This window comes from Stegastes partitus, unplaced genomic scaffold (genome assembly GCF_000690725.1).
Source record: "Stegastes partitus isolate 25-593 unplaced genomic scaffold, Stegastes_partitus-1.0.2 Scaffold534, whole genome shotgun sequence".
Classification (NCBI taxonomy): Eukaryota; Metazoa; Chordata; class Actinopteri; family Pomacentridae; genus Stegastes; species Stegastes partitus.
In genome coordinates, this window is record NW_007578265.1 from 247,733 (window position 1) to 264,417 (window position 16,685).

The 16,685-nt window shown below is 40.0% G+C and overlaps 2 protein-coding genes across 4 annotated transcripts; one reads left to right on the top strand and one right to left on the bottom strand.

The window, feature by feature from the left end:
- The first annotated feature begins 113 nt into the window (after nucleotides 1-113).
- Nucleotides 114-5,938, top strand: LOC103361800 (solute carrier family 22 member 5-like). 2 transcript variants are annotated; one of them, XM_008287991.1, is made up of 11 exons: nucleotides 114-398; nucleotides 1,213-1,395; nucleotides 1,583-1,686; nucleotides 2,092-2,246; nucleotides 2,344-2,515; nucleotides 2,653-2,806; nucleotides 2,981-3,075; nucleotides 3,573-3,787; nucleotides 4,201-4,383; nucleotides 4,546-4,681; nucleotides 5,601-5,938. In XM_008287991.1, exons 1-11 carry the CDS (start codon nucleotides 192-194, stop codon nucleotides 5,668-5,670), a joined length of 1,674 nt encoding a protein of 557 aa, XP_008286213.1. In that variant the 5' UTR covers nucleotides 114-191; the 3' UTR covers nucleotides 5,671-5,938. The 2 variants fall into 2 exon arrangements, with proteins under 2 accessions (XP_008286213.1, XP_008286214.1); XM_008287992.1 differs by having other exon boundaries at nucleotides 4,627-4,681.
- Nucleotides 5,939-6,287: 349 nt separating this feature from the next.
- On the bottom strand, nucleotides 6,288-16,463 carry slc22a21 (solute carrier family 22 member 21). 2 transcript variants are annotated; one of them, XM_008287990.1, is made up of 11 exons: nucleotides 16,062-16,463; nucleotides 15,543-15,646; nucleotides 14,730-14,884; nucleotides 14,471-14,642; nucleotides 13,672-13,798; nucleotides 12,308-12,310; nucleotides 11,420-11,517; nucleotides 8,890-9,104; nucleotides 8,498-8,680; nucleotides 7,739-7,874; nucleotides 6,288-6,396 (listed from the first exon to the last, which is right to left on the bottom strand). In XM_008287990.1, exons 1-11 carry the CDS (start codon nucleotides 16,461-16,463, stop codon nucleotides 6,309-6,311), a joined length of 1,683 nt encoding a protein of 560 aa, XP_008286212.1. In that variant the 3' UTR covers nucleotides 6,288-6,308. The 2 variants fall into 2 exon arrangements, with proteins under 2 accessions (XP_008286212.1, XP_008286211.1); XM_008287989.1 differs by lacking the exon at nucleotides 12,308-12,310.
- Nucleotides 16,464-16,685: the final 222 nt, after the last annotated feature.

Consider the following 16,685-nt stretch of genomic DNA (forward strand, 5'->3'; position numbering starts at 1 on the left):
ACACAGCGTGTTACATAAAAGCCCTGCAGAGTTTCTGGAGTCTTCCGCGAGTGTCAGAGGTTTGTTGAAGAATGTAAACCTCCTGCTTAACTTTTTCTTTAAAGACAGACCCTTCTGTTTTTTTTCTTTTGCAGTAGAAAAAGTAGTTTTCTACAGGATAAACCCCGGAAAGCAGTTTGTTTTCTGAGACTATGCAGGATTATGACGATGCCACTGCATTCCTGGGCCACTGGGGGTGTTTCCAGCAGAGCGTCTTCTTTCTACTCAGTGCCAGCATCATACCAAACGGATTGGCAGCTTTTTCTCTCGTCTTCCTGACTGACATTCCCGGTCACCACTGCCTGGTTCCTGCGGTTAACTTGACCCAAGATTGGTACGAAGCTATCATCCCAGTACAGGTAATTAAGTTTAGTACCTTCATAAAGATAAGAGTTGTATGATTGTCTTATTGCTTTTTGTTTGACCAGCAGTCATAACACCAACACAGCTGAGTCAAACAAGAAATCGCAACCTTACTAAGCACTAACAATAGAACTACATGTGTTATTATACGTGGACTTGGTACTCTAAATTATTTCCACAGTATTGCTATGGTTGCATATTTTCTATTTGCTGTGGTACATGTCTGTAATATACAGTAATTCCCCACTCCCTGCCTGCCCCCAGAGCCACGTTAGGAAAGAACACTTTGCCAACTTAATGAATATTTTGCTTCAGGTTTGTACAACAGTCAGTGGTACAGGAAACGCTCCGTAAACAGAGAAAAGAATGGTTTGCACTAAACATCAATAAATGTTATGCATACGGTGAGAAAAGTGAAACTGAAAAGAGGCTGGATTCTACAGTAAGACAGTGATCCAAGTCATACCTCACAATCTATGATGAACTACTTCAGGAAGCATAAAGTGAAGCTTTTGAAACAGCTCCCTGACAGCCACCTGATATTGTGGCTTTAATGTTTTGAGGACCAAATTTGTTTCCGTCTCCTGACAGGCTGCTAATGTATTATTTATAAAGCCACATGTCGGTTGTAAATTGCATTGAAGAGTACAGGTGTTTTAAGGTCACGGGTACCTTATCTTGAAGTACCTGGTTGCATGTGAGTTTTAACCTGTGTCCTTACGAAGCATAGCATCATACACAATACAATGATACGTTTACAGAAAAAGAAATGTCGCTGTTGACACTAAGTCTGGTACTGTGACTCCAAAGGTGGTGAATGGGAAACAGGAGCAGAGCAGATGCAGCAGATACCGGCTGGATGTGGTCAGAAATCTCTCTGCTCAGGGTTTTATTCCTGGCAGGGATGTAAACCTCACTGACCTGCAGCAGGAGGGTTGTGTGGATGGATGGAGCTACAGCAAAGACCTCTACCAATCTACCATCGTGTCTGAAGTGAGTGTGATCCTAGTTTGAGCTGTCGTGTAGAAGTATCACCCAGGGCTGATCACTGCAGCATTACATTTATCATTGACTCAATACAGTTTAAGCAGCGCTAACCGTCAAATGATCATAACATAGACACGGGGTCCCTCTGTTCAATGTATTTATTTGTCTAATTGTTCGTGCATGGATGTTCCAGTTTGACTTGGTGTGCGGTGAGCAGTGGAAGCAGCCGTTCACATCCACAGTGTACTTCCTTGGAGTTTTAGCTGGATCCTTCATTTCAGGACAGCTGTCAGACAGGTGATGCTAAAAAAAAAAAAAAAAAAAAAAAAGCTTTGACTTTTAATTATATTTTCATTTAAACTTCGTTAAGATGTCTTTCAAAATTTTTAGACATGTCCCTCAAGATGTCCTTGCTCTACTTTTGCCTTAAACCATTGCTTGTAATTAAGTTAGCTTTCTATGTTTAATTTCTGTACTGTAAATTGTGTTTCTCTGACAGATGTGAAGCTTCCTTTTTAGAGTACATGAGAGGCATTTTTGTCCATATTGGGTTACTTTTATTGTCATGTCTGAACCCAAGACGTATACAGCAGATGAAAAATGCATTCTAATAATTAGTTTATGTTCTTTGTGCTTATGTCCATTCATGTCTTGTTTTTTTAAATTTGCTTTCATTTTACTATTTGTTTTTTTTTACTCTAGATTTGGAAGAAAACCTGTTCTGTTTGCAACCATGGCAATTCAAACGGTTTTTAGTTTTGTTGAAATCTTCTCACCATCTTGGATAGTGTTATCCATCCTCATTTTCATCAGCGGTTTGGGACAAATCTCCAACTATGTATCTGCTTTTGTACTCGGTAAATGAGAGCATTTCTTGCTGTAGATGCTACAACATAACTTACAATTTGCCTCTGCATTTCGTTTCTCTGAATTTTTGTCTCTCTTTTTGTCCAGGCACTGAAATCTTGGCTGGCAATGTGCGTGTCCTGTTCTCATCTCTCGGTGTATGTATGGGCTTTGCCTTGGGCTACATGATGCTGCCTCTTTTTGCTTACTTTTTAAGGGACTGGAAATCCCTCCTGCTGGCTTTGTCTGCGCCTGGCCTTCTGTACCTGCCTGCCTGGTGGTAGGTTGTAGTCATTAAAACATAATGTTTTCATGTTCAGCTTAACTTGTACCACAACCTCTTGCCACAGATTCATAACAACACTTTGGTCAACACTGAACCACACTGAATCTTTTTGTTGTTGAAAACTGTGACAGGCTCATCCCAGAGTCTCCTCGATGGCTGCTCGCTCAGGGGAGAGTGGAAGAAGCCGAGGCCATATTGAGAAATGCTGCTAAGAAGAACAAAGTCGAGGCTCCGCAGGTCATCTTTGAGGATTACAATCATGCAGAACCAGAGACGGCAGCCAAGGTGTGTGAGAAACACACATTTTTCTTGTAGTTTGCTCAGAAATATAACCTAATAGCTATCAAAATATTTCACTATTACCGTATTTGGGAATATCACATCCAATAGGATCTATCCTCTGTGCACCAAACTCACATTGCCATCCTGCTGCTGACAATGAGGTTTTGTATCTTGCAGGCTGACAAGACACAAGCTCAGGAGCATTACAATGTTTTCCACCTGCTGAGCACCAGCAACATCAGAAACACAACTGTCACTCTGAGCCTGGTGTGGTGAGTATCCACTTGGAGCAGTTTAATCAGTTAGATTTTTGACATTATCAGCTGCAGCTAATTTACTGACTTCCCACAACTGGTCAGAGGGCTGTAAGTGACCACTGAGTGAAGAGCATCGGTGTCTTTCTCGACACTAATTTAAGTCAGTCTAATACAACACCACCGCCACACACTCCTGCCTCAAAATCACTAGACAGTTGGCGACATGTGTCAGCCAAGGCAAGAACTCATGTGGAAACTGGAAGTTTAAATGCTGGTTGTGCATTCAGTGAATACAACAGGCATTATTCGTGGTTGGGAAGCAAATGAAGGACTTGTGTTCTTTTCACTGCATTCCCAGTTCCTACTAGTTGATCACAAACCTCCCTGCGAGGCTCCTTATGGTTAATTCAAAACAATCAATTGAGAAGTGTTGGTCAGTAATGCATTACTATCCAATACATTGCAGTAATACATTGCTTTGTAAGGTAATGTTTGTTGGTTTGTGTTTCCAGGTTCACTCTTAGTACTGGCTACTTTGGTCTGTCCCTCAACACATCCCGACTTCATGCTAACCCTTATATCAGCTGTTTCGTCTCAGCAGCTGTAGAGGTACCAGCATATGTTACCAGCTGGCTGGCTCTGCGAAACCTTCCACGCCAACTTTCCGTCATTTGCATTTTGCTCCTTGGAGGAGTGTCACTGTATCTCATTCAACTGGTGCCAGAAGGTTAGCAGAAAACATGTTTGAAATTATGAGAGTCTGCAGAAGTCTCACTGAAAAGTGAGAATAATCTCAGATAATCGCAATAGAAGTTTGTCATACAAGGTGCCCCATGATGCATTTGCACCAAATCAGCACATGCTTCAGATGACATTTTTTACGTACAGGATGGCGATTAAAAAAAACATGCACATCTCTACATATTAAATATTTCATACCAGAAATATTAAGAAAGACTAAGAAAAGGGAGAAAAGTGTTTCTTAAATATAGGAAGTGGCTTCCAAAAGTCAAAACAGAGATTTAAAAAGCAAACCCAAACTCTCAGTTACATGCAGTTAATCTTCTACACAGAGAATAATACACAAATAGACTGTGTGTTTCTATTTTGTTCTTCAACAAACCACTTCTTTTCTTCCAGGTTTATCATATTTGTCTATTGCCCTGGAGATGCTGGGTAAATATGGTCTTACTACTGGTACAGCCCTGGTATATGTCTACACAGCTGAGCTTTACCCAACAGTGCTCAGGAACACAGCAACTGGAGTATGTGCTACTCTGTCGAGAGTGGGAAGCTGTATTGCACCTTTTTTGTTTCAGCTGAGTGAGTAAACTAATAAAACAATTACTGCCATTTTTCAAATGTGGATTTAATTTAGCACAACAGATATGTTAGTGAGTAAGAATCTGATGTTGAAGTCACATGCTGTACCCTATACACAGACAGATCTTTCTCATGTCCTGATTTCTCCCTGTACTTGTACAGGTGTGTACTTTAAGTACCTGCCTCATATCATACTGGGGACTCTGGCTGTTGTGTCTGCTTTTTCCGCTTTCTTCCTACCAGAAAGTTTTGGACGGCCTCTGCCTCAAACTATTCAGCAGATGCATAAGAGAGACGGGTGAGATGCTTAGGGAATGCATATATTGTCTCATGCTTGTTCTATGTTCATCTCTAAATGATATACAACAACAAATGATTTATTGATGTTTTTAAAGCCCTCGTGCGTGGATTTTAAACCTTTTTGACAGGCAGCTTCTAGAGGCAGTCAAAAAAGACTGACTCGTAAATGGACTGTATTATAGCCATGTTCACCACTAAAAAGTCTGTCATTATTCAGTTGTCAAGGCCTAGATGGAAAATTTAGATGTAGTATAGGTAGTACATGTTTACCACTGGAGTTCCACTTAGAAAGCCCTTTTAAATTCCATGTTCTAACAGATTAACAGGCTTTTTCAATCAACACATGGGAAGGAGAGATGGAGAGAAACGGGGCAGTGGAAATGTAAAGGACTAAAAATCTGGCACATGCTATCTAAATATGTTAACGAGCTAAATATCACAATCCAAGAGAACTAAGTTGCTGTTTAAGAGTTATGAAACTTCCATGTTCAATCAACTTAATGTAATTTAGAGTTTGTGTTCCAGTTGATGCTGTCCACATGAGCAGTTAAAGTCACCATGGCTGAACAGTTAGATTATTGTACTTAAGCCGTCCATTTCTGCTGAAAACCACATTTAAAAAAATAATTTAAAAAATGCAATTTTGGTGTTTGCTTGATTCTCGGTATTAAGACAAGACAATAGCAACATAAACAGCAACTCAACAGAAAAGGACAATGTATTCCTTTAATATAAACAACCCCGTCATGATGCAGAGGGTTGTAATAATGGCAACAAGTCTTTGCAGTGAACATACCATGATAATACTCAAGTTGGTAGCAGTAAAAAAGAATGAAGTAATTTTAGCTTTTGTAGTTCTACTTTCTGCAGAACACTAAACCAAATAACATTTTCATTTGTTGTTTTTGTCCCAACAGCATGAAGTGTCCATTCATCCCTAGGAAAGAACATTCAAAACCTGTGGTGCTTCACGAAAGTCAACTCTGATTGTTTGGTATATTAGAAGAATCAAAGTATAAATTATTTGTATTTAAATATATGATTTTGTGGACAATTACCTTGTCTGTTTCATTAAGACAGCAACATTGACATATACAAAGCATTACAAGAAGTGGTTGTTAGAGGACTGTTACAGTTCACAGGACTTCTACTTGGCATGTCACTCTGTGTGTGTTATTTTGAATTACAAACTGAACAGTGAAAAGTACATATTAAATCTGAAGCAAAAGCTAGAGGTGTATTATAAAACACTAAACAAGACGAGGCTACTGGCTCTGATTTACCTGGTATCATAATATTAGAGACTTTCCTCTATGCATTGGTACTGTTTTTACACAAGTTGCACTATTTTCATTTTTTTAACAGTGAACAGATGAATCATGTAATTATGGTAACAATTGCATTAGTGGTGAGCATGTTTAATGCACAGAGAAAGATAGTTATACTCTTTTTACTGTATTCTGCTCTGACAGAAAACATTACAATTTTGAGGAGGTATTGCATTTGACAAGCTCCTTGGTCCCATTGATGTCACATAATTTCACGTATCCAGTGACAACATAGCAATCCTTTTTCTGTAAAGTGTTCACGTAACATAAGGGCTCTGTCCAGTTATTTGCTTCAGGTCAGTTTTGACTGCTGTTCTTTGTGTGCTCAGCAGCTTTTTCCTCTTCTTCAATGTGGGTGAGAGAGTAAGGTGTCCTCCGACAACATCTAAAGATAAAAAAATTACAGACAGTAATGTTTAACCAGTCCTTCACTATGCACATGAGAGCTGTTTGACTGGATACGTGCAAGTAGAAGTTTAACACTGACAGCAGCGTTACTACATGACAATGCATAAAACCACTATATAGTTGATTAAAAAAAAAATATTTAAAAGCTGAAACATCTAAGTATAACATGCTCTATATGCATTGCAAGACATTTAACATCATTGGTTAAATATTTCTATTCAAGCTTTTTTTTTTTTTTTTTTTTTTTTTTTTTTAATTGAACTGTGTATATTTGTTACCAGGACTGAAAGCTCTCTAATTTTTAAAATCGGTTTCAATGAATAGTTTGTCATTTTGGGAAATATTCAGACTTCCTTCATGGCTGATGAAAAGGCTGATAACACTGTCAGGTCTGTCCAGTAAATATTAAACTACAACTAGCAGCCAGGTAGCTAAGCTTAGCACAGAGACTGCAAATGGGCTCTGTCAGAAAGCTGTCACCTCATAATTTCACTAACTACCCTTGGATATCTTGTTGTTTGTTTATTCTGTACAAGAAAAATCATGTTAAAACTGAAATTTAAAAAAAAAAAAAGTACCCAGTTATATTAGAAAAGCAAAGAAGGATTTTCCCCAAAACATTAAACAATCCATTGATGATCTGTTGTTTGGAGTGTTGTTTGTCTCTATCTGATTACAAGTGTGGCTGAACTGGATATATACATACATGTATATATATTTTATTATTTCTATTTTTATAAATACACAGATAAGCCAGAGCAGATGACTGTGCATTTTAGACAACAGAGAGTGTTTGCACTTTGATTTTAGGTGAGCAGAAGTTACTGATTAAGCACGTGAGAAACCCCTCATCATGATGCAGACAGCTGAGCTGTGATGTCAAACAGTCAACGGGCAAATGTGCTTGTTTGTATAAATGTAGGAAGGTTAACAACTGAAAACACTTTTGAGTAAAAGAAGAATTGGACAAAAAAATGTTTTAAAAATCATCCTGTATCTCTACCATTGAATGTGGGGTTGTGTATTTCTGTAGGTTTAAAACTAGGGCAAAAACATTGTGTGAAAAAACTACAATAAAAGTCAGAACTGAACTGAAACAGAGATAAAACTTTGCATGTAGCACTAAGTAAAAAAGAATGTAGAAAAGTTACGATTATAATGATAATAATGAAACTGCCAAAATCTAGACTGACACTTAGCTCAAACTAAGCTAACATACTCAAAATGTAAATCAAAAACCAGTAAAATATAAACTGTAGAACAATCCCAATGTAATAATAATGCTGGTGTCCAGGAAACATGGTGAGGTGTAGTTTTACCCGGGGAAGTGTTGCATGTGAGTGATGGTCTCAGGCAAAGGCATTCCATAGCTCTCCGGCAGCAGGAGACTCAGCAACCCCGACAGAACTGTAAGGCTTCCCATGAGGATGTAAGGCAGTGAAATGGAATAGCTTCCTGTGGCAACACATCAGAGCAGGGGGAGACTGTAAATAACAACCTTTTCTACAATAGTGCTAAAAAGCTGTTAAATACAAACAAAAAAAGTCTCTCAAAAATAGTTTGACGTTGCATGTGTGTAGTTTTAATTCAGTCCTTGAAAACCTTTAGAAACATGTGAATTTAAAAGACTGTTGTTCTGATTGCTAATCAAGCTTGCTTTAATGTTTTTGTGTGTGTTCTTGTCGGGGCTTTTCATGGTCACTCTTTGGGTGCTCTAGTTTCCTCTAGACTACAAAGGCAGGCCAGATCAACTGGAAACTTCTAATTGCCTACAAGGATGTCTGTGGATGTCCAAGAGTGTGAGCCCTGTGACAGAGCAGCTGGTCCTATATAACCTCAGATAAGTGGAATGCACATACATGGATTCAACTCTATTTGGTATTTTGAGAGGGTCAGAATGTGCCAGAAACAGCGGCAGGATGCTTGGCATAAGTATCTTTGTGGGGGATGAAGGTGCAGCCAGCAGTGTTTTTCAGAATTGGTGTTAATTTTTTTTGCTTGTGCAAACACAATTTATTGAGATAAATAAAGGGGCATGAATTTGGTGTAGTTAAGGGAGAAAAAAAGAGCATTCTTACTCAAGTAAATGAAGAATGGAGCAGTGATGCTGCCTATTCTGGAGGCCATCGAACAGGTGCCAACAGCCGTATTCCTCAGTACAGTCGGATACAGTTCTGCTGTGTAGGCGTACACGACTGCAAACGCCGTCGTTATTGCAAACTTGCCTATCATCTCGAGCGTTATGGCGAAGTAAATCAGGTCTGCAGGGAAGAAAATATGAAGATTAAATGTGAGTTTTCAATTCAGTAAACATTCAAACAGGTTGTTCTTGTTGCAGTGATACGAGGATGACAAAAGTGAACATGTGAATGTTACAGACAGTAATATATATGAGTGATCTTAGGTAAAAGCACACATAAGAGAATGGCAGAAATCAAGGCTACATTAAAATCTTTAGAGATTGTCATACCTGCTGGTATGAGCTGTATGAGGAGTAGAAACAATCCTCCCGTGAAGAGAGTTGAGAAGAGACTCAGTCGTCTGGAATACCAGCGGAACATAACCCATGACACAGCGTAGGCCGGCATCTCTACCAGAGCAGACAGGAAGCAGTTGAAGTACACGTTCCCATGGAGGTTTGATGTGTTCAGGGAAAGAGCGAAGTAGGCAATGGTCACTGTGTTCCTGTGGGGATAAAGTTAAGCACAAAAAAACAAGATGGTGTTGTTTTTTCTGTACCTAATGAAACTTGATTGCATCCACAGTAGTTTTATCAGGATGTGCCTCAGAGGGACCAGCTTTCACACCGTGTTGACACCATAGCTGAATAACAGATCCTTAAGGCTGGATCTGCCTTCCATAGTGGCAAAAGAAGAGATGTACTTTCAGCATACGGTAGATTTACCGACATACTGTGTGCAAAGGTAAGCCGACCCAAAACATTTGCAGAGTTTTAGAGGATAGGGAGGGGGCAGTATGTAAATACAGGAGTGGCTTGTGGTTGGTTTGCATATAGGTGATGATCAATGACAAAAGGTAAGAGAAGAATGGAACCGGCAGACAGCTAACAATAACTAAACAGGATGGAGTCAAGGGGTCTGACACACAGCAAAAGGTAAGAGAGTTATCAGTAACATAGAGTGACGGAATAAAGGGGTGTCTCTAGACATTTGCTGCTTGTGAACATAAAACATAACATAAGACAGTTGCTTTTAAAAGAGTTGCTTTTAGTAAAAAAAAAAATGGACAGGACTGTCATTCATCCCTGCAGCTTCCCTCAGCTCTGTAGAACTTCACGGTGTCTTTCTGTTGCATCTCTCTTGTCCTCAGCGTTACTGTTTCGGTTCTCTCTCAAATGACAACTGACTGTATATTAAGATGGATGGACTCCGTGACGTCACCCTCAGGTTTCCTGAACAGCCGGTTTGAAGCTCAGTGTGGTGTTGGTGCCTGACTCCACTTAACTTCCAGCTAATCCAAATACGAACAAAGAGAGAATGAAAAACATCTGTGTGCCACGGACTAATCTCCGACAGTAACCAACTGTTGCTCAAAGCAGCCACACTCTTAATTATACAAAACTAGAAGCTGTAATACCATTTAAAAGGGTGATTTATATTTTTAAAAAACACAGTTGGTGCAACATTGAGATCTCTGGGGATTGACTGGATATTGTCCGTGTTAAAGAAGTGTTTGCCCTTTGATTTTAAGTTACTTATTAAGCACGTGAGAAACTTCCCATCTTTATGCAGGCATTTGAGCTATAATGTGAGGTGGTCAAAGGGCAAATGCAAAGGGCAAATGTGTTTGTGTGTGTCACCATGCATATGTGTGTATAAACATGTATATATAGAAAGGTTAACTAAAAACCTGGTAACTCTACAACAGAGTGAACAGATTTGAGTAAAAGGATAATCAGCAAAAACAAACAAAAGTCTTCATCCTCTGTCCTCACACCAAAGGACAGGCTGTCTGTTGTGTGTCTTTAAAACTAGAGCAAAAACATTGTGTTAAAAAAAAACTACCATACAGGTAAGGAGTGAACTGAAAAACAACAACAACAACAAAAAAACATTTAACTTTACAAGTCTGTGGGGACTGACTCACTCTTGGAAGCAGCTTCAAGAGGCCATTTGAGGACCTGCGGTGTTTAGCTTTATTCCTCAGCCCAGGAGGTCGCTGCCAATTGTGAGCCCCATAATCACAAGACCAAGGGGATGATTGTGCACCCTGCTCATATTTCCACTGCCAAGTATGCTGCATATTATAATTGTTGTTATAATACAAAATTGCAAGTCCATGAATCTGATAAACAGTTCAAGGAATTAGAGTTTATGGCACTTCTGCATTGGCTTCATTTATTTAGCCCAGAGCAGCATATTACTTTGACAATTGCAGCTCAGGCTTCCTGGGTTTGTAATTTTTAAGAGCATCCGAAAACATTCTCTTCAGATGTTCTTTTTGTTCGTGATGGATCATTTTAAAAGCTACTAGCAGAAGAGGCAGGAACTCCATAAGAGTTGTGTGATGACACAGATTTGATCTAGTATCCACATTTTTGACTTTATAAAGTTCACAAGTCCCTCAGCTGAAAAAAAAAATGTGGGCCTCATCCCACTTGCTATGATGAGCTTTGCAACACCAAATCGAACTGTTTCTAAATCAAACAAAAATCAAGCTGCATCTGTTTTCAGACTCAGCAAGGCAGCAGCAGGCTCAGGAACAGTACAGGCATACTGTGCAGTTACATAAAACCCGATTTTGATCTTAGTTGCAGGCTTCACAGCACCCGACAGGTCATTATTTGTTGTTAGTGAAACGGGCTGACATGTGGTCGAGACGACACATGAGCAGGCGAGAGCTGCATGCGAGTATGTACACGTGTAACGGTGTGCGTTTAAGTCTACATGTGACGTCTCAGGTGTCTGTATGTGTGTGTGTGTGTTGCTGTAGGGTCACTGTACTGTATTTGGAGGTCATCTGGGACAGCAGGGACTCACCAGACCAGCCACAGCGTGATAGAGATCCAGCGGATGTTTCGGGAACGGAGCAGGTCACAGATGTTGTGGGCCCTCTTCTTCTCTGAGGCGAGTTCTTTCTGTGGGGCAGCAGAGCATGTGGAACAAAAAACACATAACAAGCAGAACCATCAGTGTAGAATAAATGTACTTTGAGTGAAGCTAGTGAATGCATGGCCACCTGCTGAGTGAACTCCACGCACGTGTTCATACATATTGTACCCAAACTTGAGGATCGGAATTGAAGGAGGTAAAAGTTCATTGTTGCATGAAAAAAACTGAAGACTGGAAATAATTAGGAACATTTGTGTTTTATCACCACGACCAATTTTTATAGTTATATTAAGTTGTTTTTCAGTATATTGGCAGTTTCAGCGTGTCTGTAAGATATTTGTGCATCACATTACGGTACACAGCTTGTAACAGATTTTAAATAGAAAACAACAATAATTCATTAAGTGATGCTGCCAAAAAGCGAACTTAAACAATCCCACACAAACCACTACAGTCTGCTGCCAGCTTCCAGCGTTGAGCAAGAGGTGAAATAAATGTTAAAATTAAAATGTTTACAAGGCTCTGTGTTCCCTTAGTAGACAAATGTCCCTAAATAACACAGCAGCATTTTTGGACAGAGAGCTGAAACGTTTGTTTTACTTCAGCACGAATTACAAACCTCTGTTTCAAGCGTTTACCAATCAGCGTTATAGTGACTGAACAACCAACACTTTCTGACTCGTGCCGAGAGCCTATTGTTTCTTAATGAGTAACGTGCAGATCAACATGCATCTGCACAGAGTTTAGGTCATGCATGTGACAGTTCAAGTTTCTAGAATAAAGTTCACAGGTTGAAAGTCACGTAACACAGGAGACCAGCTGGATGGAGGAATGGAGAGAGATGCATTTTGTAATCTGCTTTTCCAAACATTGTACTACAGCTGCTTTGTAGACAGTCCTACATCTCTTAGATTTCCACTGAAATAGCACAAGGTCTCTATTTGGAAAAATGACCACTATTACTGCAGTATAGAGTCTGACTCATGATATACAGAAGATTTGATCAAGTTTTCAATGTAGTTTCTATTGTTTTTAAGACTTCAGCATATAGTTTACAACAAAACTTGTTAACATGTTGAGTTCTTAACAACTTTAAATACCTGTATATGTTGAATATTAGGGTGTTTTAGCTTTTACATTGTTAAAAACAACTGTGTTAGACTATTAGACTTGTTTTCATGTTCTTTGGTGATGGTTTTTCTACTGTGAACACCATTTGTTTCGCAAAATCAGAAGCACTGACCCACCAGGGTTGCTGACATACCAAAATGTGCACGTTGTCATTTTTCAAGAATAGCTGCTTGCATATTCTGCTGCAGCTGTTTGTTTTGGTTTTGTTTTTTTTGGCTGATGTTCAGTAGTCTATTGATGCTCTTGTATCCTGTCACATCTTTCAAGTCTCACAGCCTGGTTTCTGACCACGAGAATCCATGTTGCACTGGGCACAACTCAGGGCAATTACACATAACTGAATGTGATTTAATTCTGTCATAAAATATTGGCAAACTTCTCCAGTAGCAGGGAGGGAATGTGTTGCATAAATCTTGACAGCATGTCGATCCACTGGCATCCAGATTGGTCTTAATTCATGTGGAAAATGTAAAAACAGTAAACGGCTACATCACGCTGAGCAGTGAACTCCAAGAAGGTTCATCCTCTTTCACCCTGCTCATCTGGGAAATGAAGTTGTTTCACAGAAAAACAAATGCCTGTGTGTGGGGGGAAATGGGTATTATTGACTAAAGTATACATTTGAATAGAATCCTGTTGACTATAGTTCAATCCTTACTGTTGTAGTCCATCACTGATTACTAAAAAACTGTTTTTGAGTGATGTTATAGACTTATGTGATAGCCATTGTATGTTTTTGCTTTTTTGTAATGATAGATTTGAGTTGGTACTTCCATTTTCTGTTAGAGCCTTTGTCTCATGTTGGTCTTTTAAGCTTTGTCAGTAAATCTAAAATAACTTGTAATCTTGCAAGAGATGTAACTACACTTATATTTATATAAAAACGGTAACTTCAAAGCAAGGAACACTCACCAAGAGACATGTTTACCTCAAAAACATGCTATAAGTACAATTTGTCATGATTTTCTGAGTATATGCACTTATAAATGCCACCACGATAAACAAAACTGTCCAAAATCTGTTAACCACAGCAGCCAGTAAGGTCTCACCTGCAGAGGACTAAAGATGACCGATGGAGGCTCGATCTTGTTCGTCTTAGCAGCAGCTCTGATTATGGCCTCAGCATCTCCTATTCTTCCCTTAGAGAGCAGCCATCGAGGAGATTCTGGGACAAACCTTCCTCATTACACAGTGAAACAGACAAAGAAACAGAGGTTCAGTCCACAGGGACAGAAGAAAACAGTGCACAGGTAAAGTACTGCTGATGCTTTTCATTTCCTTTACTTTGGTTATCAGCATGGGACAATGCAAAAATGCCGGCCTCCGTGAAAGTAAAACACGAGCTACAAAGCCTTCATGTAGTTGATATTGACTGATATTTTTAGTGGTTATTACACTGGCAATACATGCTGGTGTCATCAGTATATATTTATATGAAACATAACTAATGACTATTTCTAGATTAAGTAATGGTTTAGCCAGTCTTCATTCAAGAGTTCAGTTACTTCAAATTGCTTTTATTGTTTGACCATCAGTCTAAAAACCTTGATTTTTTATTTTATTTTTTTGCATTCACATCACATAAATAATTATTAAAAACATTTTAATTCATTTTCTAAAATCAATGAAACTAGTGCACAACAATCTAGTTAGTTTGTAGAAGGACAGTAGTTGACAATGAATTTGTGAAACATGCCTCAGGGATGGAATTAGAACTGCTAACACATAGCTGCTGGCATTACAGACAAGTCTTATTAGTTCATAACATAAAAAGGTTATGTAGCATCCACTGTGAGAAATTTAAAAAAAAATTGCCACAGACTCGCACGCAAACACACACCTACCTACCACCAGAGAGGCACATAGAGGAAGCCAGGCAGGGCGAGGCATAAGAGCAGCTTCCTCCAGTCTCTGATGAAGAACGCGAGCAGCGGCAGGAACATGTAGCCCAGACCAAAGAACATACACATACCGGCAGTGGAGAAAATGGTCCGCACACGTGGACCCAATGTCTCCGTGCCTTCGAAAAGCAAAACAAAGGTTGAATTATGCAGGTTGTGGCATTTTAATGAGTTTTACTGTGAATCAATGAGGTGAAGTGATGTACCTAAAACAAATGCAGACACATAGTAGGAAATTTGTGCCAATCCGACAACAAAGAATAGAGCGCAGAACACGGTCCAGGATGGTGCGAAGGCCTGGCTGAATGTGAAGACCGTCTGGATTGCTATGGTCAAAAACAACACTATTTTTCTCCCATATCTGAAACAGATATAAAGCACAGGTAAACGAATGAGTGAGTGTGTGTTATAGATGGGCAGGTCATCAAATTAATGCCGGCACGAGAGTATATGCTGCTGCTTTGCTGCTCCATAAGAGGAGCGGGCGTCATTTGTAATGGGTTAGAGGTCATTTTTTTTACTATCAACATTTCCTCCCATTTAGAATTGCTTTGCTTATAAAAGTTGTTTCACTGTGAATTTATTGTGTAGCTCTCTTTCACCCCTCTCATCAGCTTTTATCTAGTAATAAAGAAAACTAGGTTGTGAAGAAAATCAAACATCTAGCAGCTGAAGAACCATGTGTTTTTCCCAGGAGAATGATTATAAGTTTTGTGTGTAGATGTGTGTATGTAGGTGTGTGTGTGTGTTTTGTCTCCAGTTTGTGGCTCTCATGCACTAGTTATTTTGTAGGTCACAGAGATAGGCATCAGTTAAACTTCAAAAGTGTTAACTGGCATGGACCCACTGCCCAATGAGAAAAACACCAAATGGCTCAAAGATCAAGTGCCATGTACACTGACTGGACTGCTGATTATGATTTTGTTTTGTTGGACTACTGCTGACTGCTGTCCCAACAGGTTTATTTTGTTTGTGTGTGCGTGTGTTTTAATTGCTAAGCTTCATCTCTTGTGTCAAACCTGTCAGAGAGCTGTCCTGTGATGAAGGAGCCGGTGAGAACGCCACAGAAGTAGACAGAGGAAGTCATTGGTTTCTTCCAGCTGTCATCACACACCAGGTCCCACTGCAAAAAACACACACATACATGCATTAAAGTACAGATTAAACAATAACAAGGGCAGAATTGGTCAGATTTCTCACCAAGAAAAAAAAAACAAAAACAAATGGCACAGATACTAGTCTAATTTGAAAGCAAAACACTATACAGAAACAAGAGCAATAAATTAGAAATGCACCATCACTGCTAGAATAAAATATAATGCCTACTACTTTTTGAAAATTATCTGGGAGGAAAAATACCACCACTTTTGTCTCTAACAGCATGAATAAATCCACTAAAACGTGCATTTTTGACCTTCAAATCAACATACTGCCTGTATATCATAACAGCACACACACAGGGCCTACAGTAACCTCATTTCCCCTCAGCATGGAAGCAGCAGCAGCGTCTAAATTTAGGAAAAGGCGCGCGCACACACCTCGGATGCGATAGTGGAGATGTATTGACTCCGGTCGTACTCCCATCCGTCCAGGCAGCTTTCTTGGGGCACATGAGACAGATTGACATCCACTCCGGGCAGCAAGCCCCTGTCCGAGTAACTGAGCATCGCATCAATCTTGTATCTGCTGCATTTGCTGGGCACCAGAGCTCCGCCGTGACTCTGGTCCTCCTCCAGCGGGATGCTGCTGTTCCTCCACGCCGCGCTGAGGTTGACGTGCGCGGGGACGACACAGCGGTGCGCCGGCGTGTCAGCTAGGAACACGATGGACAGGCCGGTGAAACCGTTGGGGATGGCGGTCAGACAGAGGAGGTAAAACACCTTCTGCTGGAAACGTCCCCATTCGCCGAGGAAAGCGATTTCGGCATCGTAGTCGCTCATGTCGCCGGTCAGGTTGCGTCTCCAGGAGCGCAGAAGTCGGGCAGCGTGAAGAAACACGCAAGGAATGACTTTGGTGTGGGCATTTGTGAAGCGGTGGTTTTGTTTCAGCTACGACACCATCCCACCCACCACCCGCTCCATTGTTTTTTGGATTTGGTTTTGCAAAATTAACCAGCCTTTAAAGGCGCAATCCGTGAGAGCAATGTCTGCTGAGCCAAACCA